Raw genomic sequence first — 25,269 nt, 5'->3', positions numbered from 1 at the left:
AGATTTGGTGAAAGAGTAGTGAAATTTACCCAGCAAAAAATAATTGATGTCATACTTTACAAACGACATCTTAATCACATCTAAAAATGCGATTGCATACTTTTCGCTTTTATAAACCAAACATATACTTACAAATTAAAAAACAGTTAAAAATGATAAAAGAGTTGTAGAAAAGTCACTACAAACAACATATTCGAAGTACTTCAAATTTTGATGAAAAACCAATGAAATTTACATAAGCGTTTCATTGAAAGAATGTGGTTTCTTTTTGACATACAAATATCGGATTTTTACAGCTTCTAAAGACAAGATTAGATGTAGTTCAAAGTTGTCAAAAATGAACAACATCCCTCCAATGACACGCTAATGTAAAATTCATAGGTTTTTCACCTGAATTTGAATCACTTCGGGTTACTAGTTGTGATGAAAATTCTACATCTTTTTCCACACTTTTTTTGCTGGGTACATAAGCGTATCATTAAGAGAATGTGTTTTATTTTTGACATCCAAATATCGGATTTTTACTGCTTCTAAAAATAAGATCAGATGTAGTTCAAAGTTGCCAAAAATGAACAACATCCCTCCAATGACACGCTAATGTAAAATTCATAGGTTTTACACCCCAATTTGAAGCACTTCGGGTTACTAGTTGTGATGAAAATTCTACATCTTTTTCTACACTTTTTTTGCTGGGCTATAAGTGAATTCAAAAACGTATTTTTTAGATAATTTAACCATTAGAAGTAATTTCTTTCACTATCTGAACTTTTTATTTAAGAAAACTTGAAAGTCGGTCCTTTGATTCAGCTGTCAGGATCCATATGGTCAATCAAGCTTCGAAAAAACAAATGTTTACATAAAAATTTAAGTAAAAAGTATACTTTTCTATTAAGAATTTCATTTATAATTAAAATTTTTAAAAATAAATACAAAACGCAGTTTAATAAATCTCAGCATGTGTCCCCAGTTTAATACTGTGAATCGTTTTATTATTTTTTCCAATTTTTTTAATTCCAAAAAAATACGATGTAGCAAAAAAACTTAAAAATTCCATATATCAAGCAAAGTAGACTTAAATACCTTTTATTTAAGATACAAATCATCAAATTCTAACTGGTAGTTTTTGAGAAAATATAGTTTTCACCACAAAATAAAGTCGTTTCTATATACATATATACCCAGCAAAAAAAGTGAGGAAAAAGGAGTAGAATTTTCACCACAAATAACATACTTGAAGTACTTCCAATTTTGGTGAAAAACCTATGAATTTTACATTAGCGTGTCATTGGAGGGATGTTGTTCATTTTTGACAACTTTGAACTACATCTAATCTTATTCATAGATGCAGTAAAAATCCGATATTTGGATGTCAAAAATAAACCACATTCTTTCAATGACACGCTTATGTTAATTTAATTGGTTTTTCACCAAAATTTGATGTACTTCGAATATGTTATTTGTAGTGACTTTTCTACATCTCTTTCCTCACTTTTATCTGGGTTTTCATTTGTAAGGAAATATTTGGTTTATAAAAGCGAAAAATATATAATCGCATTTTTAGATGTGATATATATATATATTAGTCTATTTATATATATACATATGTTATTGTTATATGCATTTATTTTTAAACAACTTAAAAATGGCGATTTTTCGCTATTTTTTGGGAAAAAAGTACATTTTTTAGTTACCCAGCAAAAAAAGTGAGGAAAAAGAAGTAGAATTTTCACCACAAATAACATACTTGAAGTACTTCCAATTTTGGTGAAAAACCTATGAATTTTACATTAGCGTGTCATGCTGGGATCAATTATTTTTTGCTGGGTATCTTTAAAAATTTCTAAGATATATGTGCAAAGAGTTTACTTTTGGAAAAGCTAACATTACATGAAATATTTTAAGTAAAAAAAATTAAAAATTTTCTATATCGTAGGGACCAGGTTCATACCAGAGAACTGCAAAACTGAATTTCTTTTCCTGACTTAACCATACAATAAAATTTTTATTCAGTTCTGTGCATTCAAAAAAATTCAATATTGAATAAAATCAAATTCAAATATTTCAAAGCAACACATTTGTATAAACAAATCAAACAAAGAAAAAACAATTTGAATTATTTTATGTTCTAACACAATTTTTTATTCACACATTTGAATGAAAAAATATGGTTTTGAATAAAATCAAAACATTTAAAAATGAATGAATATAATCAGAACGTTAGGATTGAACTGATTAATGTGAATTTAAGATATACGGACATGAAAAAACTACTTTTAAAAATGTTAAATGACCAATATTAAGGGCGGGTTTTTCTGATAAAGATAATCTACATTCTTTGTTTAAACCTAGCTTAGTCTATATTTTGTGTTTTTCAGTAATTAGTTACGTTACATATAATCTTAGTTTAACTGAGTGATATTGGCCAATTAAACCTAAGTTATAAATGAGAAGACACAATCAACAAAAACAATAAAATAATCAATTCGGAAGAAGAAAAACTTAATTTTTTTAGTAAATAGTATTTTTTTGTTTGTTTTATCAATATAATCAACAAAAACAATAAAATAATCAATTCGGAAGAAGAAAAACTTAAGTAAATAGTATTTTTTTGTTTTATCAATATTATTATAGTTTTAAATGTTTATTTTAATTTTTTCTAAAATTTTTAATTTTACAAAAGTAATATTTTCAAACAGCTCTTAATTGTTTATGTTTTTGACTGAAAAGTTGGCAGTACTGACAAAGATAACTGCTCTTAACTCCATAACTGAAAAACACAATTATCGGTTAAAGTCCGCCTAAATTTGTTCCGAGTTTAATCTAACAGCAATTTAAGCCTAGTTTAACTGAGTAGTAAGAAACCCGCCCTAAGTGTTAGACTAAATTTGTAAAGATTTGTATACATTATCGACGCAGTGCCAGGATAGACTTCAATATTACCCAAATTATTGGCAATTTTAAGCAATATAGAGTTATTTTTGCAATTTTGAGAGTCAATATGTTTAAAATTTTTGCAGCAGATGAGAAAGGGCATTAACGTGAATGGGATTACTAAAGATGTCCAACGAATTTTATACCTCTATGGTTTCATAAAACTTCCAGACTTTTTCATAAATATTTGAGCAATAAATCACACACATTGATTGTTGCCTTTTTGACTTTTATTTCTAATTAAACACTCAAATTGATTAGAATGAATTGAGCAATGATTTATTCATTAAACAAAACAAATTTGATTTATTTAAAAACAAATTTGAATTTTTTTGTTGAAACAATTTTGAACCTTTGAATAAAAATACACAAAAATACAATCAGCTTTATAGTTTTTTAATCACCCATTGCAGTTCTCTGCTCCATACAAAAAATGCCTATATTATACATAAAATTAAATTTTAGGCCAAAAATTCTAAAATCGCAAAGACGATTTCGGAATATATTAACCCATTTTAGATGGCCCAATATGTTCTTAATTATTTCCTAAAGGGTTTCGATAACCCCGTCCCTGTTGTGGATAGTATAGCCAAAAAACTAAAAAATTCCAGTTTTGGAATTTTCTTTTTTGTTAATTAAGGGATTTGTGATAACAAATTTCATAATTTTTAGTTTTACATTCTCAAGGAAAAAGTCTAACTGTAATTTTTCGTTAAAAAATATTTTTAAATAGCATTTTATTTAAATTTTAAAATTTTTGTCTTCGTACTTTTGGCATATTTTTTAAAAAAGTCTTCTATGAAAGTAGAAAGTACTCATGCTATATTCTTTCAGCGAAATGTCTGTTAAATGATTATTGAATATGCATTATATTATATAATATACATATTAACTAAATAAATCGCTGAAAGAATATAGCATGAGTACTTTCTACTATATTATTATATATGCTACAAAAATATGTAAATTCACTTTTTTGTCGGACTAAATAAAGTGTAAATTTTATATATCGCACACTATGAGAGAAGTCGTTAGATTTTTATTTCATACTGCCAAAACAAAATAAAATGAAAATTGGTGTGATTATAAAAAAAAAAAAAAAATCAAATAGAAAATATATTTTGTTTTTACAGAAATAAAATGAAACTTCAATTTGAAAAAATTCAAAGAAAAAACGTAAATTTTCATTTTGATTCTGTTTTCTTTTAAAATTTGTTTCTATTTTTTTCTTTGTTTGAATAAAAATAAAACGAAAAAATGCAATCGTTTTGAAATTGTTAAAAAAATTTAAAAAAATCATACGATTTTCAATTTTTTATCCGTATTTTTAGTAAGTTTTATTACATTTTGTATCTACACTATAATATTTTAAATTTTATTTGAAAATTTTGACATGTGGTTTTACTCATTATTAGTTAATATTAGGGCGATCGGCTCGGTTTTTCAACCGGTTTTTTCTGCTTTAACAGCGTCGGTTTTTTCTTAATGTTGATTTTTCGAATATCGAATAACCCGGTTTATTTTCTTTTTAAACCCCGGTTTCGAATACTTTTGTTTGCTTTGTATTCGAAGATTACTTAATTAAATTTTAAAGTAAATAATAAAATAGCTCGTCTAAATTTTTAAAATTTCTAGCGCACCTTTGGTTAAATTTTTTGGATTTTCCTAATTAATTAACAAATTGTATTTGTAAAATTTATTGGAATAACTGATTGATACAATTTTATCAATCTTAAAGTTATATTCCAATTACAATAACACAGTGATACAGCAAAAAAATGCAGGGGTTATATAGGAATATATTTTTAATTTTTCCCGATCACTTCGTTTAGTTCCTTTTTAAGAGCAAAAGATGTGAAAAAGAGCTATTTTTGAAGATTTAACTTTAAAAAAATATACGTTTGGTAGTTTGCAACCGATTTTCAAACTGGATATTTTGTTTTAAAGATACAAGTGTTGTCTTTCAACCCAAAAAAATAAATCCAAAATTTATGATTAATGTCTTGGTTACGTCCATTTAAGTAAAAAAACTCACACTTTTTTCACAATTTTTAATTTTCATACTGCTCTACGTTGGCCATGAAGCAGTAACTTTAGCTTTTATTACATTTGAAAAAAGGCACATTAAGTTGGGTTTCCAATGATGGTCAATTTATAATAATCGATGAAAAAGGTTATGAGTTGTGCTAAGTTTTTTAAAAATATTGCATATTTCTTCCATACAAAAACGTTCATGTTTCTGGTTTTCTTTGTAACAAGTTTAAAAAATGTTTATAAACATTTTTATACAAAAATTAATTTGTATGGAGAAAACCAAAAATTCGAGGAACATGCTATTAGAAAAATTGGCATAAATCATCCAGTTTTTCATAGATTTTTATGAAATAACAAGTTTTAGAAACCTTCCTTTATGTGATTTTTCAGGAAAGTAAGAAAACTCACTGCCTCATAGCCAAAGTAGAGCATGATGAAAATGAAATTTTTTTAAAAAAGTGTGAGTTTTTTTACTTAAACGACCGTAACTCAGACATTTGACCATAAATTTTGGATTTCTTTTTTTGGATTAAAATGCAACACTTGTATCACTAAAAAAAATATCGGATTTGAAAATCGGATGAAAACTACTAAACTTATGATTTTTCAAATTTAAAACTTCAAAAATGGCTCTTTTTCGCATCTTTTGCTCTTAAAATTAATATTCGTACTCTATGGACTATAACGAAATAGAATTGGTATATGAGAACGCCTGCCTTTTATTTTTCTTCACTTTTGTATCACAGTGTAATTAATTTGCGGCTAAAATAATAATCTTTTAAACTTAAAAATTCGTTCGGTCCATGTTTTATTAATCAAATTTAAACATAACACTTATTTTTTCAATAAAAATAGATTTTGTTATTTATAATGAAAAATCTGTTAACCGGTTTTTCCTGAATTTGAAAAATTTCACCGGTTTTTTTTTCAAATGTCAACTATTCGAACTATTTGAAAACCGGCTTTTGAAAAATGTCGAATAATCCATGAACCTATTTAATATACAATGCTACAAAAATAACAATAAAACTAAATTATTATACTTACAATTTTTCTGTATAACATCTATATTTAAAGTAAATTCACTTTTTTGTCGGACAAAATAAAGTGTAAATTTTATATATCATTATTTAAATTTCTTCTATATCAAAATTTTTAATCTGTTTTGGTTCTGATTTGAATTTTTGCATCTACTTAAGCCATTTTGGTAATTTTTTACCATTATCATTCGCAATCTCCTTCCCTTCCCCTTGCATTCTCCCCTACGATTATTTTCAAATGAAATCCGTTTTTTATTTATTTAAAATTCATTTTTATTCACCATTCACTATTTCATCGGAATTGTTCGATCAGTTGTGGTCAAAATTAAATCTATTGGATTTAGGACGGTTTTCTGATCAGGCCACTCCAATTTTTCAGTGTTTTTTCTTACAATAATGGTTTTTAGCCTTCATCGTGTGCTTGAAGTCTTTTTTACGGCATTTATTTTAAGATTTTTATTAAATATTCTCGTGTATAGCTGATTTTTCATTATTTACTCCATTTTCACAAAGATTCCCTCTCCTAAAGTTGAATATTGTACCAATACCGATAGCCCTCCACTATAATGTTTGAAAACCGGGACATTGTTTTTAAATTTTTGTATTTGAGCTAAAAAATACAAAATCTAATACTAAAATCGAAAAAAAAAAAAAATTCTACGCTTTTAAAAATGTTGGTGGAAGATTCAAGGTATGGATCAGTTGACTGTTCGTATGTGTCAAATTTTTAACTTTAGGAGTGTGGAACCTAGAGAAAGTTGGGAGATATTTTGTATTATTTTCATTTTATACTGTCAGGATAAAATGCTGTTCAAAATGCCTTTTAAAATTTTTATCCTTTAATATCTGTTTAGGTTTTCAATATTATTTAAAAAAAAAAAAATTTGAAAGACATTTTTTGATCCTGACAGAATAAAATAAAAATAACACAAAATATTTTACAACTCTTCTTGTTCGCCTGACATCAAATTGAACATTGTTTGATCAGTAGAAGTATTTTAAAATTTTTTTGGAAAAAATAGTTTTTTGTTGAATTTTTATGAAGACAAATATTTTGAAATTTAAATAAAATGCAATTTAAGCTAACTACATACCGTAATATTCAGTAAAACAACATGTCAACATTTTCAAATAAAATTGAAAATCATGATGTAATAAGTAAGATGAGAGCGTTTCGGCAACAAAAATATTTTTTTGAGTTAGAGTTAGTTAGAGTTAGGTACTGCTTGTTATACTTTGGTAGAAACAATATACATATGTATGTATATTTTGTATTTGATTTTTTTGATAGTCATACCAATTTGCATTTTATTTTGTTTTGGCAGTGTGAAATAAAAATCAAATGACTTCTCTCATAGTGTGTAGTTTGTAGAAACAATATACATATGTATGTATATTTTGTATTTGATTTTTTTGATAGTCATACCAATTTTCATTTTATTTTGTTTTGGCAGTGTGAAATAAAAATCAAATGACTTCTCTCATAGTGTGTAGGCAGCTTTAAGAATATGTTTTAACGAGAAATTTCTGTTATATAGACTTTTTCCTTGAGAATGTAAAACTAAAAAAATGTGAAATTTGTTATTATGAATCCTTCAATTCCCAAAAAAGTTTTGAAAAATTTCAAAAATGGGATTCTTTAGTTTTTTTTTTTTGGCTATACTATCCACACCAGGACCGGAATTATCGCGACAGTTTACTAAATAATTAAGAACATATTGGGCCATCTAAAATGGGTTACAATATTTTGATATCGACTTTGCGATTTTAGAATTTTTTGCCTAAATTTCACTTTTATATAAAAATAGGCATTTTTTGTATGGACCTGGTTACATAGATATAAAAAAAATTTTAATTTTGTGCTTAAAATATTTCATTGAATTTGGCTTTTCAAAAATAATAAATTGTTTATATGTATATGTATCTTCTCAGAAATTTGTTAAAATATTTAAAAAAAATAGCGAATAAATGCATATAACTTATGCCTCAGTTCCGCTTTTTATATAGTAATTCTTTTTTTTATTTAATAAACACAATTTGTTGTTGATTGAACAAAAAAATTGGAGAAATAGGGAAATATTAGGACCCAAAGTTACAAAAAAAAAAAAAAAAAATTACCAAGGGTGGGTGTTCAAAAAATATTTATATAAAAACAAAACAAAAAATATTTCAAATTTATGATGAAGATCTCTTTTTATTTAAACCAAAATATTATCATGTGATGACAATCGCACTATTATTAAATCGCAAATGATTTGAAAATCACCAAATTTATTTAACATAAAATAAAAAGGAAAACCGTCAATACAAACAAAAACAATTGAAAAAATTATGAGAAAAAACATACATACATATCGTCATCTGAAACGCAAACGGCCCTAACTAACCAAAAATTCAAAATCGATTTTATTGTTGATTATAATGCATTAATGCATCAAAACTAATGTCCACAAAAAATGTACTACTCCGACCAAAATTAGTGATTTAATTGACAAAAACATTTAAATATTAAAGGTAAAAAGTCCAATTTATATATATACGCCACTGTCAACTGTTATAACAACTGATAGGTTTCACGATTAAAAAATTTGTTTATTTACTACAATTAAATAGCTTTAATAGAAACAAACTTTTCAATTTAATAGTTTTTTTGTTTCTCCTGAAAATTTTTAAAAATGTTGGTTAGGGCCGTTTGCGTTTTAATTGACGATATGTTTTGTGACTCAAAATAAAAATGAAAATCGTCAATACAAAAGAAAACAATCGAATCAAATTATGAGTAAAATCCAAGGCTTTTTATACCCTTCACCTTCGTGAGAAGGGTATATATAAGTTTGTCATTCCGTTTGTAATTTCTATAATATAATTTTCCGACCCTATAAAGTATATATATTCTGGATCCTTATAGATAGCGGAGTCGATTAAGCCATGTCCGTCTGTCCGCCTGTCTGTCTGTCTGTCTGTTGAAATCAGTTTTTAGAGGACCCCAGATATCGGCGAGATCCGAATCTTCAATAATTCTTTCGAGACATGCTTTCGAGAAGATCGCTATTTAAAATCAGCAAAATCGGTCCATAAATGACGGAGATATAAGCAAAAATCCGAGACAACCTCTGAAAAAAGACAATTTTTTCATGCTTTGATTAATAAGCAACAACAACAACACTGCTTATTCATTGAGTATTTCGTTTCACATGTTTGGATGGCTGTGTGTTTCATTGGCATGTGTATATTGTTTTTGTTTCTTGGTGTATTCAGTTTTGTATGTTTGGATGGCTGTGTGTTTCATTGCATTGTGTATATTGTTTTTGTTTGTTGGTGTACAGTTTCGTTTGTTGGTTTTACTGCCTCGTGTATTTTGTTTTTTGAGTGTTTATTTCGTTTAGCGTTGTTGTTGTTCATTTGGTTTTGCTATTGCTATAATAATGATATAATCGGGAAAATTAATTAGGTACATAAATTTAAATTTTATAAAATTTATATTTTTTAAATACACTATGGTGAAGGGTATATAAGATTCGGCACAGCCTAATATAGCACTCTTACTTGTTTAAATTGTTATTATTAAATAAAATTATTAGTTATTAGTCTTCATCAACACTAGATGAAAACATGTCTGATTTAATTTTTCAATCATTTGATTAGCTTTTAAAATCGCAGATTAAAAAACATATTTCAGTGTGCTTACTTAGTGATAATCAAGTAAATTTTTCGATAAAAGTATTTCAGTTCCTATACTACCAAGTTGAATATTCCGGAGAGTTAATAACTGATTTAAATTGATTAGGATTAACTGGACCTGTCAGAATCGTCTTTTGTGCTATTAAAGACCATAATACGTTTTGGTGTATATCCGGTGAAATAATCCAGATCGGCTATCAAAAGGAATAAAATCCGCCAAACGAAGATTTTGCTATAATTTTTGAATGTCGGCGTTAACAGAAGCAAATCGAAGTTAGATCCGATTTTCAAAGAACAGACATTTCTTGAAACAACTGATATACTTTTATTAACACCAGAAAATTCAACATTCGTAGATCGCGCGGAAATGTTAAATGATTCCCATAATCGATCTGTGATAAACGAACATTCCGATCCCGGATCAATTAAAGCTTTTTTTTTTACTTTTTGTTATTATGTAATATATTAAAAGAGGCTGTCCCTAAGAGTACGGACTGATTATGATGAGTATGAAATACTTGACAGTTTGACGTAGTATTATTCGACGTATTCGACAGTTGAGAATTGTGTGGCAAGTCAATGGGTCGTAGAACAGCATCAGAATTTTGTTCAGCAGAAGCAGTAGGTATTTCTGTATGCTGAATATGAAGCATAGAATGATGCCTATTATTGCAAATAAAACAATGACTATTATCTTTACAATTGCTGACATTATATGTCTTCGAAATTAGAACAGCAATTATATTTGTCCACGGTAGAAATTCTTTCCATTATTGAAAGATTTTTAAACTTTCGACAATTTCGCAAAAAATGGGACTGGTTTCGGCACAAGATACATGAGGTTTTTGAGGAAGTAATATCATAAGGATATACTGAAAATTCCATATTAGTAGAGTTTGTCCCTTTATGGCCGTGAAGACATTGCAATGTTTGAATTCTTTCCGTCAGAAAGTTATCAAAATCATCCCAAGTAGACAACACTGATTTTACCCGTAAAATCACTGTAGATTTAGGAAGACGCTGAATACATATGAAAATGTTAATTGGGTCCCAATTATCAGTGAGCACTTTATATATCGAAAGAGCCGTAAGGCAACTACATATTAACTCCTCGTCGTCAAATGAAGACGAAATAAAATTTTTAGTTGGTTATGTACCAACATACGAGAATTTTCTTATGTTTCTTTCAAATCACGCCAAGCTAGGTCAAAACTTTCATTAATTAAGGGATATTTTTAAAAGCTTTTATTTGACTTCCTTTGTTAGTTGGTACACCACCGATTTGGCTGAAACTTGGTACACATAATGACATCTGAAGACAATTCAATGTTATGTTCAAAAAGTTAAGTTCGAAAATTCGGAGTTATGTTAGTATGTTATCGAAAAATTTATCTGAATTTTAATTTTTATCTGAAATTAAATTGAATTGAAAAGTGGAAAAAAATAAAAAAAGCAAATTGGAAAAAAATAAAAATTGTTTGAATTTTCTTCTCAAACTAAAAAAGAACTGAAACAGTTAACAAATTATATAATACTTAAAAGCTTTTCATAAAAGCCTCTTTTTAAATAATCTTGTGTTACTACATCTTTAGCTTCACCCTCGGTTTTACGAATTAAATTGCAAAGCCGTTTTATATTATATGTGTTCTGAATTTCCGGAATTCGAATTTACTTCTGAAGAATCACTATTCTTCGAAGAATGGTTAAATTTGTCCATTTTCTAATAAATAGAGCCTAAACATTGAAAATAAGCCATATATGTATGTATGTGCCACATCTACATCACTAGATTTACTAGAGGGAGATGTTTCGAAAAACTTCTTTTGTAAATCTGTAAATAAACCCAGCCAAAAAGTTTTGAAGTTGCTCAAGAAGAAGGGATATTTTCATGATTTCTTTTGTACGCATTCTATTTAATGCGTTTTAAATATATGCCTAAATTCTAATAAATTTGTCATAAGTGAAGGCATGAAAAATGTACCCAATTCACTCATGTAACTCTACTTTAGGAATTGTAATATTTTACTATAATTTGGTATTCTCTTAGGGCCAATCTTTAGGTGAAAGATTAGCGATTAAATTAAAATTAATCCTCGAAAGATGTTTTTGAGTACTCAATTAGTTAATTTTGTTTGCAAGTTTAAGCGCCCAATGGAGGTGGTTTAATCTTAAGCACGAAATGCAAAAGTGTAAACAGCTGATGCAAAAAAATTAATAAAATTTTTATAAATATACCCAGCAAAAAAAGACGTGCAAAAAAAGTAGTAAATGCATGGGTTGAACTGATAATGAACTGGTTCATATTTAGGGGAAACATGCATGATTTTAACATTAGCGTGTCATTGGCATGCATGGGTTCGTATTTGCAAAAATAGTTCGTCATTTAAATGAGTTCTTATAACCAATGAATATTCGATGATTCTCAAGCGAATTTTCATTGGTGCACTATATTTATTTAAAAATGCATTAATGGTATTTCGATTTAATTGTCAATATTTAAATAATTTTTTTGAGTGATATTGACAAAAATAGAATAAGATAAAACATAACTAACTGATTTTGATTGGATTTAAATTCATGCAGAGGAAAAATACCCATTGTGTTTTAAAATCCGTTAAGCAGTCTTGGTTTTTTCCTTCTCTTATTAATGGACTTAATATTACTAATTTTAATGGACTTAATATCACTAATTTTAACAAAAATCTAATAAAGAAATTAATGTCACTTTTAATCTTTATTGTATGAAAGGCACGTTTTCGTTAAATCTCCTAAGAGAATACCAAATTACAGTAAAATATTACAATTCCTATAGTGGAGTTACATGAGTGAATTTGGGTGCATTTTTCATGCCTTCACTGATGACAAATTTATTAGAATTTAGGCATGTATTTAAAACGCATTAAATAGAATACTTGCTAAAGAAATCATGAAAATATCCCTTCTTCTTTAACAACTTCAAAATTTTTTTGCTGGGTAAACATTAAAATGTTCTATTTATTGATTAGTATAAATTATGGACACTTCAAAATACATTTTTTTGTTTTTAATTTAAGTTTTCATTAATATTCATATTAAATTTACAATTGTCTTCTTCTTTTTTATAAAATATGCATTGTTTTGATAACAAACAGTGACATTTTCTGTTGTTGTTGTTGTTGTTGTTGTAACAGCTTAAACTATACAATTTTAATCCGGGGGTTCTGTATTTAGGTCCAAGCCAAGAAATTGGGCTACTTCAACAGGGTTAGTCCATAAATCCATTGGGCTAAGTGAAGTAGGGTGGGCTGGACAGTTGAATATGTGGTGGGTATCATGGGGACCCTGTCCACAAGATGGGCATATATTGGGGACGGCACGGTCTATGCGGGACCAGTAGGCGTTGAGCCTGTTGCTCCATCCCGATCTCAGTTGTGCCAGAGCAACTCTTGTTTTCCGCGGCAGGTTCTTCTCTATTTCTGCTATGGGCGGTGGGCGACCTCCAAGAACGACAGTCGCATGAGCTGAGGAAGTAAACAGGCTGTCAAAGGTGACCCCCAAAATCTTTGGGTGGTTCACAGTCGGAATTTGGTTTCCATCGACTACGACGCCTAGGTTCAAGTTTATCTCCTTCGTCCAGGTGGTGAAAAGTGTAGCTGAAGATTTCGCTGGTGACAGTTTCAGGTTACGTCCAGTGAAGAAGTTGTGTATTTCTCCGAGATAACCATTCACTCGATCGCATAGCTCATCAACGTTTTGGCCCGTCGCCATAATGGTACAGTCTTCCGCATAAGATATCACTTTAGAGAGGTAGAAGTTAAACAATAGGGGGGATAAGACACCGCCCTGTGGTACTCCCTGTTTAACTCTACGGGTTTTGGAACATTTGTCTCTAAACTCAACGAACGACTGACGGCCACTCAGATAATTTACAATCCATCTCTTCAAGTTGTTGGGCATGGTGGACTGTAGGATGTCCTGGAAGAGTGTGGCATGGCTGACTGTATCGAAGGCTTTCGATAAATCTAGCGCCACAAGGAGTGTCCTTTCACAAGGCCTCTGCTGGTTTAAGCCTTGTGAGATCTGAGTGGTTATGGCGGTTAATGCTGAGGTGGTGCTGTGCATCTTACGGAATCCATGCTGGTGGCGAGCTGCTATAAGATGGCAGGACAGCTGGGGGAGGAGGAGCGCCTCAAGACTCTTCGCGACTGGTGACAGGAGGGAAATCGGCCTGTAGGATTGACCCTCTGTCGCGTTCTTCCCTGGTTTCAGTATCGGGATGACTCTACCCTTTTTCCAGGCATTGGGTATTATCAGGCTGCTCATTGACAGGTTAAAGACCATTGTCAAGTACTCGACTCCCCGTTCGCCAAGGTGTTTCACCATCAGCATGGATATGCCGTCGGGGCCAATCGCCTTAGATGGTTTGGCTGCGTTGGTGGCCTCTGCAACTTCAGAAGGGGTGAAATGTTGTGGAATGTCCGAGACTGGAAGGTTGTGAAGTTTGCGAACAACACTTCGTTTCGCCTTATCTCTCTCTGGGTCCTCAATAAAAAGTCGGTGGCCTCTGCAACTTCAGAAGGGGTGAAATGTTGTGGAATGTCCGAGACTGGAAGGTTGTGAAGTTTGCGAACAACACTTCGTTTCGCCTTATCTCTCTCTGGGTCCTCAATAAAAAGTCGGCAAAATGCACGCGAGCACCGTTCAGGGTCGGAAATAGTGGTATCTGCAAACTTAATCGCGACCCTGTGATCCTTCTTCGTCGGGTTGGAGAGAGACCGAACCGTAGACCACAACTTACCTGAGCTCAAGTTGCAGTTCTTCAAATGATCTAACAATTTGTTCCGCTTGTCCTCATTTACCAACCTGCTGATATCATGATTCAGCTGGACAATACGTGGGTCGTCGGGGTTGATACTTCGGAGGTCATCGCGCTCGTCTGCTAGTCTCGCTGCCTCTGCTGGGAAGTGCGGCCGCACTAAGGATAGTCGACCAGCAGGAATAAAGCGGGCTGTTGCTGCGATGACAGTTTCGCGGAACTTGCTCTCTGCTTGGTGTACGTTGCTAGGAGCTGGAAGATCATTGAAGATGCAATCAGTGAATTCTCTGAAGCCGGGCCAGTCTGCTTTCTTTTGGTTTATGTAGAGACGGCGTTCAGAGACGATGAAGTCATTGGGTCGATCCAGACAAACGATTATGGGTAAGTGGTCTGAGGCTAGAGAAACTACTGCTCTCCAAGTTGCGTAGTTTATCAGACCAGGGCTCGCTATTGTGATGTCTGGAGAGCTGGCGCAGTAACTGCATTTTCTGTTGTTTTGTATGGCAACACTGCGAAGTTTAATCTTCTACTCAATGGTATTAACATTGGATTAAATTTATTTTTAGATTAACTAATCTAATTATTAATTGCCATTTGATTGCCAACTCAAAAACCCGGTCTTAGAATTTAACGCAAACGTACATTTTATACAATATTAAAAACAACATTAATTTTTTTATTAGATTGTTAATTAAATTAATATTAACTCAATTTTAACATTAATAAGAAAAAAAAAACGTTAATAAAAAAAAGTTGACTGACTGCTTAGGGGGTTCAAAACAAAATTTTACTCTGCATGAATTCTAATCTAATTCCAAATCAAATAATGCACCAATGAAAATTCAAATGTTCATTGGTTGTACGCACTCATTTTAATGCGGAACTATTTTTCCAAATACGAACCCATGCACGCCAATGACACGCTAATGTTAAAATCATGCATGTTTCACCTAACCCAGCGACAGCTATATTAACCAACCAAAAAACCATCTTTCTTGGACCATAATAGTGCTATATTCCAAATTTTTCCCATATATCTTTAAGCTTCTGATCTGTAATTTAACACTAATCAACTCTGGAAGTTGTTTTGAGTCTATTGAGTCTATTTAAGTTTAGTTAAGTATGTACTATTATTTTTGGTTTTTACTAACATTACCTATTTCACATAATATAACTTGTAATGTTATAGGGTTTACAATTCAGTATAATTCCTGATTTTTATATTCATGTAAAGGTGAAAAATAATGAATATATGTATTTATTTGATAGATTAACTGCATTTCAACTTGTTTTAAAACCGGTAAAACTATTTTTTCAAGAAGTAAAAAAAAACGAATATCCCGAAACCCGATTTTTGAAAATAGTTAAAGAATGGAATTTTCTCGGATTTTTTCTATTAATTATTACCATTTTTAATGAAAATTGCCTTCCATTGGTATTTAATTTCATCCAAGATGTATTATTATTCACAATTCAAATTACATCTTTTTCTAAAAAGATAAAGAATACCACTAAAACAGGAAAATATGTAAATTTTTTTATATTAACCACTATTTTTAGTATTGACAATACCAAAAACTATGGTACCAAAATATTTTTAAAATTATCATTTTAACAAAACATTCAATTCTGATTGAATGCTATTTTGCGTTATTTATTATAAGAGACTTTATAAATATTTTCTTAAGCTTAGATATTATTGCTAAGTAATATATAAGTTTGGCCTATAAGGATTTGTTACTGAATAAATAAATATATGGAGGTAGGGTCAATTATGGGCCAATCCTCATAAAATTTGGTAGAGAGTTTTCGGTTCCTATAATGTCAATTTTCCATTGTCGTTTGTCTGAATCGACCCAACGACTTTATCGTCTCAGAACGCCGACATTACATAAAAGAGAAAGCAGACTGAATCGGCTTCAGAGAATTCACTGATCGCATCTTTAATGATCTTCCAACTCCTACCAACGGACACCAAGCAGATATCAAACTCCCTGAAACTGTCATCACAGCAGCAGCCCGCTTTATTCCTGCTGGTAGACATTCAAAGTACCATCCCCGACGACGCACATATTGTCCAGCTGAATCATAACATAATCAAGTTGGTAGATGAGGACAACCGGAATAAATTAATTTCAAGAACTGCTACTTGAGCTCAGGTAAGTAGTGGTCTTAAGTTCGGTCAATCTCCAAACCGAGGAAGAAGGATGACAGATCAGGCATTTTGCCGGCTTTTTATTGAGCACCCAGGGAGAGATAAGGCGTAACGAAGTGTTGTTCGCAAACTCCACAACCAAAGTCGGACCTTCCACAACCCTACACCACCTCTGAAGTTGAATAGGCCATCAAAGATACCAAACTATTGAAGACGATTGGCGCCGACGGCATATCCATGCTGCTGCTAAAGCAACTTGGCATGCGGCTAGTCGAGTACTTGACAATGGTATTTAACCTGTCAATGAGCAGCACAATAATACCCAATGCCTGAAAAAAGAGTAGTCATTCCGATACTAAAACCAGAGAAGAACGAGACAGAGTGTCAACCCTACAGGCGCTCATCCTTCCCCAGTTGTCCAGTCATCTAACAGAAGGTCGTCACCAACAAGGATTTCGTAAGATGCACAACACCAAGTGAAAAATAATGAATACATACTTGTATTTATTTGATAGATTTACTGCATTTATCCTTTCTTTAAAACCGGTAAAACTATTTTATCAAATTTTTTTAATGAAAATTGCCTTCCATTGGTATATTATTATGCACAATTTAAATTATATAATTTTCTAAAAAGATAAAAAATACCACTAAAACAGGGATAGAAAATTATTTATAATAACCACAATTTTTAGTACTGACAATACCAAAAACGATGGTACCAAAATATTTTTAAAATTATATTTTTTACGAGAGATATATCAAATTTCTTTTTAACAGCCTATTATTTTGCACAGCACTGTAGATAAATAATAAAATGGTCAAGTCTTTAATGATTATATTACAAATCAAATCATTATTACGTATTAGTTTAAAAAATAGTAAGATATTAACTATCAAACATCTAATAGGTAGTTTCAAAGAAACATTATTTTTCACTGAAATATTTTTTGATGTTTTCCTCCACTATGTATTTTAAATTGACTCAACTCAAAATATATATGTATATATTTTTTGTTTTATTCTTTTTTTTAGAGAATCGAAAAAATCTCGATTAAGTTTGGGTGGTGGGCGTCACATCAAAACTATTTCATTGAACCCAGTAGTTACATCAATGGAGCGAAGGTGGAGTATTGTTGGTTCCGGGTGGTCAAAAACTAAAAATAGACGTGGTCCAGAAAAAAAATGTTATATGAGCAACAATTGCTTATTTGATGTAGAAACTGCTGAAAATGAGAAAAAAGGTCAAAATCGTCACCAACAATCGAGGGGAACTGATGATGATACTGAAAATAAGGGAGATGAAAGTGATTGTATAAAAATGTCTAAAATTGAATATGAAGAAATTAAAGAAAGGGTTGCAGCCATCGAAAGCCATATTTCAAATGAATTCGGTGCCATCCACACATCGACATTAAACAACTCATCTATTTCTGTACAAGTGGGAGGATTAGATAATGTTCAGACACAATATGAACGAATGGTAGTTCAAACAGAAGCCTTATCCTCACCTGCCACCGAGCAGCTAGCTCAACGTCTAAGTCGAGGTTTGAATATAAGGCAAACAATAGACCAACGTGTTATACGTTCGCCTAGTGCTCGAAAGATTGGAACAATACGTCGTAGATCTCAAGATAAAGTTCGTGTATTACGTAATCCCAGCTGGCACATGCATTCTTCAAAATGTTTACCACCATGTAATGAATCCGATTCACTATTACATGATAAGAATCCAACAAGTCTCATAAATACTAAATTGTTTTACGCAAACCATAAAATAGCTGGTCAGCACTTTAACTCTTATAGCGAATTATCATCTTTACCACCGCCCAGAAAACACAACCTTACAAATTCTTTGGATAACATTTTGACCAACGATAATACAAATGAGAAATGGATGTCTGGTGAGGAATTTTTTAGTAATATGCAATTTACTGACCAAAATGACAAAATAAATGATGAATGTTTAAATCAAATTCATGTTGAGCATGTTACTCCTGTGTCTCGTAAAAATTATTATGATGCAGAAAAAACTCCAATGTTACCGCCAAAATCATTGCCCAGAAAGATGTGTAATCTTAAAACGCCATTGAAAACTACAATAAAACCATCAACAACGAGTAAACTACCCTTTGTTAACAGAATTGCTACATCAACACCAGCTATTGAGGAGGTCAGTGGTCGAGCTTCTATTGCCCGATTGAGAGCACAAAATGCTGGTATGGTTATGGCTAAAGCCAAATTATTTGATGGACTAGGAAACAGTGGTGGTAATGAGCCTCGTTCTATGGTAGAGATGGAACAAAAAACAAATACTATTCGGCACACAATGGCATTAGAGAATTCAATATGTTTTAAAAGTACAGTATCATTAGATCATAGTGATATTGGAGGGGAAGTGCAGTCAAAAAAAACATTAACAAGTACTCCAATTGCTAAACGTATTCAGAGTGCGAATTTAAATACCCCAACGAGTTCATTAAAGCGAAGACAACGTTGCAACGCTTCTAAATATCCGCAGAAGCAATTTATAAGATCTATTGTAGCCGATGATAATTTAACAAAACGACGTAATTTGAATGAGCGAACCTTTATTTCGGAAAATAGAGAAAATAGAACACCCAATAATTCGCGGAATCGTAAATCTCCTAGAAGAGTAAAAAAACATCGCCAACAAATTAAACATCGAAGTACACATTCTGGAGTTTAATATCATATTCTTAAGTATTTATAAAAATTTATAAAAAAAACTTATAATTGATTTATAAATCCGTTTTTATATAATATTCAACTTGAGTTTACTGAGATTTTTATAATAAGAATATAATATAAGAGATGCATAATAAAGATACACACACACATATGTATGTATGTATGAATATCCCTGAAATATTTAACGCCAAAATGTTTTTTGTCATACTCCGAAAATCGGAAGTTATTATTGTAATAAATTTATTGAACAGACTGAATATGAACAAGTAAGAGTGTTATATTCGGCTATGCCGAATCTTATATACCCACCATCAAACCTCGTTTGACTCGAATGAAACTTACTTATGTCGAATTTCATCTATATACTCGTATATTTAGGCCAGTTATAAGCGTTAAAGTAATTTTCTGAAGGGGACCATGTATAGGGGGGTAGAGTCAATTATGGGTCGATCCTCATAAAATTTGGTAGATAGAATTTGGTTCGTATTAAATTTATTTGTGTCGAATTTCATCGCTACACTCGTATTTTTTAAACCATTAATGAGCGTTGCAGTCATTTTCTGAAGGGGACCTTATATGCGGGGTAGGGTCAATCATGGACCGATCCTCATAAAATTTTTTAGATAGATTTTGACTCGTATGAAACTTACTTATGTCGAATTTCATCTATATACTAGTATTTTTAAGCCAGTAATGAGCGTTAAAGTCATTTTCTGAAGGGAACCTTATATGGGGAGTAGGGTCAATTATGGACCGATCCTCATAAAATTTCGCATATTGATTTTGGATCATAAGAAACTTACTTATATCGAATTTCATCGCTATATTCGTATTTTTAAACAAGTTATGGCTGTTAAAGCTGCTTTTCGAGGGGCCACTTGTATGGGGGCTATCCGAAAACGTGGACCGATATTGCCCATTTTCAATACCAAACAAACCTTACCTATAAGAAATATTTATGTGAAATTTCAACCCTCTAGCTCTTTCCATTCGGACTCTATCGTGCTTTCAACAGACAGACAGACGGACGGACAGACGGACAGACATGGCTAGATCGTCTTAGAATTTAATGAGGACCCAGAATATATATACTTTTGTGGGTCTATGACCAATATTTCTATGTGTTACAAACGGAATGACAAAATCAATATACCCCCCATCTTTTTTGATGGTGGGTATAAAAATTAAATATACAAATTACACTATGCGACAAAAATAAATTTCTGGGAAGTGATACTATTTTTCTGAAAGGTGGATCCCAGTAGAAAAAGAATATGTTTTTGAAATTTCCCAAACACCTCCAAAATCTTGAGATACGGGTAAAAAACCGGGTTTTCATATTTTTAAGCACTTAAAATTCAGTAACTTCGTTGAATCTCAACCGATTTTGAACGGATTTAGAAAGCATGACATACAGTGAATCAATTAAGTAATTTGCCTATGTAAAATTTTATAAATTTTAAGAAAAAACTTTGTCTGAACAATTATTTTTTTTTTTTCAAAGTTAAGCAATTTGTTTGTTGTGTTTTTTAAGGAATATCTTATATTTTAATTTTCTACCAAAAAAAAGTAAAATCGTGATATTAACTAACGAGATTTTTTATAAAATGTGAACGTATTGTTAATATTTTTAGGTCAATAAAGTATTTTGCTTTTTAGGTTTTTTTGTTTATTTTTTTAATATTGCTGTATATTTTTATACAATTTTACATTTTTATTACTCCTGTATATTAAAATAAACTTTTTTAGATATTTAAGTAGTGGTACGACTAAATTTGGACATTTCTTTAACAGATTTATTATCCTATATACCTATAAGAATTTATCAATATTTGACTTAACATGAAATCGATCGTTTCTTTGATTTTATTTCGAAAATAATAAGTAATTTTGAAAAGGATACATTATATACTAGAAAATCAATGGATTTGGACCTAGAAAAAATGTTTAGTATTATAACAAAATAATCTGGGTTTTTAGTCATTTTGTATTGATAAATAAAAACTACATTACGAGAACCCCATCTATATGGGGAGTAGGTACTGTGTGAATTTTATATAGAATTGTATAATATTGCTCTTATTCAATAAATCTAACACTAGGTACCATCCTAGCCACTCTAAGTATGGGGATATCACCGTATACCACTATAGAACTATTACATGCTAAAATCTTGATTTTCTACCTCATATTTTGAATGCTTTATTTTATGAATAAAATACAGTGGGCGTAGTTGGATCTGGATAGTTATTCTTGATTTGGGTTCTAACTATATATAAGTGTATATATTAGCTGAAAAATATTGCTTTTGTGGACCTTAGGTGATGAGAACCGCCTCTATTTGTAAATATCTAAATTAAGTATTTTTCCCGTACCACACGATAGTTTATATTGTTTCCAAGCAACCTAAGGTCTGTTTAGAGGTCTAAATTTAAACATAGTATTCTTTTAAGTTCGTATATGGACTTTGGAGAAGATAAATGAGGACTTCAATTGTTTTTGCTTAGATGCAAGTCGCTCTCCTTTGGCAGTAAAAGATTTTGAAAGACAACTCAGTGCGTTTTTTTAAATAATTCTTTGTCTTATTTCATCAATTTCTATATTTTATATTTTTTAATGATTGATTAAACATCTCATAATTGAATTTCATTGATTTACACTTGTTCTAAAAATCTAAACTAATTTTTTATATTTGAATTGCCTCATTATTTCCCTTTAAACATTTTTAACGCAAATAACTACACATTTTCACACAATGACGATATGATTTATGAAAATTACAATTGAAAAATACTTAACACGTGTCCTTTTAATAATAAAACAATTAATTCAAAAAGCAATTAAAAAATAATTTGAAAAAACCAACGAAATTAACTGGAATTTTCAATATGCAAAATACTTTATTGACGTGCAAATTCTGATGAAAAATAATAAAATGCAACAACAAATGCACCAAAATTTTTATATTTTTTTCTTGGTTTTCCCATTCTACACAATCTATATTTTCAATTGGAAAACATAAATTGACTTTTTACCTGTTTTTTTTTTAATTTTATTTATGAACAAAAACCAAAATTCTCTTAAAAAAGCAAACAATAGACCAACGTGTTATACGTTCGCCTAGTGCTCGAAAGATTGGAACAATACGTCGTAGATCTCAAGATAAAGTTCGTGTATTACGTAATCCCAGCTGGCACATGCATTCTTCAAAATGTTTACCACCATGTAATGAATCCGATTCACTATTACATGATAAGAATCCAACAAGTCTCATAAATACTAAATTGTTTTACGCAAACCATAAAATAGCTGGTCAGCACATTAACTCTTATAGCGAATTATCATCTTTACCACCGCCCAGAAAACACAACCTTACAAATTCTTTGGATAACATTTTGACCAACGATAATACAAATGAGAAATGGATGTCTGGTGAGGAATTTTTTAGTAATATGCAATTTACTGACCAAAATGACAAAATAAATGATGAATGTTTAAATCAAATTCATGTTGAGCATGTTACTCCTGTGTCTCGTAAAAATTATTATGATGCAGAAAAAACTCCAATGTTACCGCCAAAATCATTGCCCAGAAAGATGTGTAATCTTAAAACGCCATTGAAAACTACAATAAAACCATCAACAACGAGTAAACTACCCTTTGTTAACAGAATTGCTACATCAACACCAGCTATTGAGGAGGTCAGTGGTCGAGCTTCTATTGCCCGATTGAGAGCACAAAATGCTGGTATGGTTATGGCTAAAGCCAAATTATTTGATGGACTAGGAAACAGTGGTGGTAATGAGCCTCGTTCTATGGTAGAGATGGAACAAAAAACAAATACTATTCGGCACACAATGGCATTAGAGAATTCAATATGTTTTAAAAGTACAGTATCATTAGATCATAGTGATATTGGAGGGGAAGTGCAGTCAAAAAAAACATTAACAAGTACTCCAATTGCTAAACGTATTCAGAGTGCGAATTTAAATACCCCAACGAGTTCATTAAAGCGAAGACAACGTTGCAACGCTTCTAAATATCCGCAGAAGCAATTTATAAGATCTATTGTAGCCGATGATAATTTAACAAAACGACGTAATTTGAATGAGCGAACCTTTATTTCGGAAAATAGAGAAAATAGAACACCCAATAATTCGCGGAATCGTAAATCTCCTAGAAGAGTAAAAAAACATCGCCAACAAATTAAACATCGAAGTACACATTCTGGAGTTTAATATCATATTCTTAAGTATTTATAAAAATTTATAAAAAAAACTTATAATTGATTTATAAATCCGTTTTTATATAATATTCAACTTGAGTTTACTGAGATTTTTATAATAAGAATATAATATAAGAGATGCATAATAAAGATACACACACACATATGTATGTATGTATGAATATCCCTGAAATATTTAACGCCAAAATGTTTTTTGTCATACTCCGAAAATCGGAAGTTATTATTGTAATAAATTTATTGAACAGACTGAATATGAACAAGTAAGAGTGTTATATTCGGCTATGCCGAATCTTATATACCCACCATCAAACCTCGTTTGACTCGAATGAAACTTACTTATGTCGAATTTCATCTATATACTCGTATATTTAGGCCAGTTATAAGCGTTAAAGTAATTTTCTGAAGGGGACCATGTATAGGGGGGTAGAGTCAATTATGGGTCGATCCTCATAAAATTTGGTAGATAGAATTTGGTTCGTATTAAATTTATTTGTGTCGAATTTCATCGCTACACTCGTATTTTTTAAACCATTAATGAGCGTTGCAGTCATTTTCTGAAGGGGACCTTATATGCGGGGTAGGGTCAATCATGGACCGATCCTCATAAAATTTTTTAGATAGATTTTGACTCGTATGAAACTTACTTATGTCGAATTTCATCTATATACTAGTATTTTTAAGCCAGTAATGAGCGTTAAAGTCATTTTCTGAAGGGAACCTTATATGGGGAGTAGGGTCAATTATGGACCGATCCTCATAAAATTTCGCATATTGATTTTGGATCATAAGAAACTTACTTATATCGAATTTCATCGCTATATTCGTATTTTTAAACAAGTTATGGCTGTTAAAGCTGCTTTTCGAGGGGCCACTTGTATGGGGGCTATCCGAAAACGTGGACCGATATTGCCCATTTTCAATACCAAACAAACCTTACCTATAAGAAATATTTATGTGAAATTTCAACCCTCTAGCTCTTTCCATTCGGACTCTATCGTGCTTTCAACAGACAGACAGACGGACGGACAGACGGACAGACATGGCTAGATCGTCTTAGAATTTAATGAGGACCCAGAATATATATACTTTTGTGGGTCTATGACCAATATTTCTATGTGTTACAAACGGAATGACAAAATCAATATACCCCCCATCTTTTTTGATGGTGGGTATAAAAATTAAATATACAAATTACACTATGCGACAAAAATAAATTTCTGGGAAGTGATACTATTTTTCTGAAAGGTGGATCCCAGTAGAAAAAGAATATGTTTTTGAAATTTCCCAAACACCTCCAAAATCTTGAGATACGGGTAAAAAACCGGGTTTTCATATTTTTAAGCACTTAAAATTCAGTAACTTGGTTGAATCTCAACCGATTTTGAACGGATTTAGAAAGCATGACATACAGTGAATCAATTAAGTAATTTGCCTATGTAAAATTTTATAAATTTTAAGAAAAAACTTTGTCTGAACAATTATTTTTTTTTTTTTCAAAGTTAAGCAATTTGTTTGTTGTGTTTTTTAAGGAATATCTTATATTTTAATTTTCTACCAAAAAAAAGTAAAATCGTGATATTAACTAACGAGATTTTTTATAAAATGTGAACGTATTGTTAATATTTTTAGGTCAATAAAGTATTTTGCTTTTTAGATTTTTTTGTTTATTTTTTTA

At 30.8% G+C, this 25,269-nt stretch overlaps 1 protein-coding gene across 3 annotated transcripts in view; it reads left to right on the top strand.

Annotated features, from left to right (window-relative positions):
• LOC119600881 (rho GTPase-activating protein gacN-like) overlaps window positions 1-23,776 on the top strand; it is a 29,454-nt gene extending 5,678 nt beyond the window's left edge. Inside the window, exons 5-6 of one of the 3 annotated variants that reach the window (XM_037951449.1) lie at window positions 17,672-18,209; window positions 22,450-23,776. In XM_037951449.1, coding sequence (XP_037807377.1) covers window positions 17,672-18,209; window positions 22,450-23,586 — 1,675 coding nt within the window. In that variant the 3' untranslated portion in view covers window positions 23,587-23,776. Of the gene's footprint in view, window positions 1-17,671; window positions 19,535-22,449 lie in introns of those variants that run through there. The other 2 variants (XM_037951450.1, XM_037951451.1) reach the window with 2 other exon arrangements.
• Window positions 23,777-25,269: the final 1,493 nt, after the last annotated feature.

The sequence above is a fragment of the Lucilia sericata genome, unplaced genomic scaffold (genome assembly GCF_015586225.1).
Source record: "Lucilia sericata isolate MDLA Ls3-8-SP2 unplaced genomic scaffold, ASM1558622v1 Contig000125F_arrow, whole genome shotgun sequence".
NCBI lineage: Eukaryota > Metazoa > Arthropoda > Insecta > Diptera > Calliphoridae > Lucilia > Lucilia sericata.
Note: the sequence above shows the minus strand (reverse complement) of the source record. Positions and strands in the feature narration are given on the sequence as shown.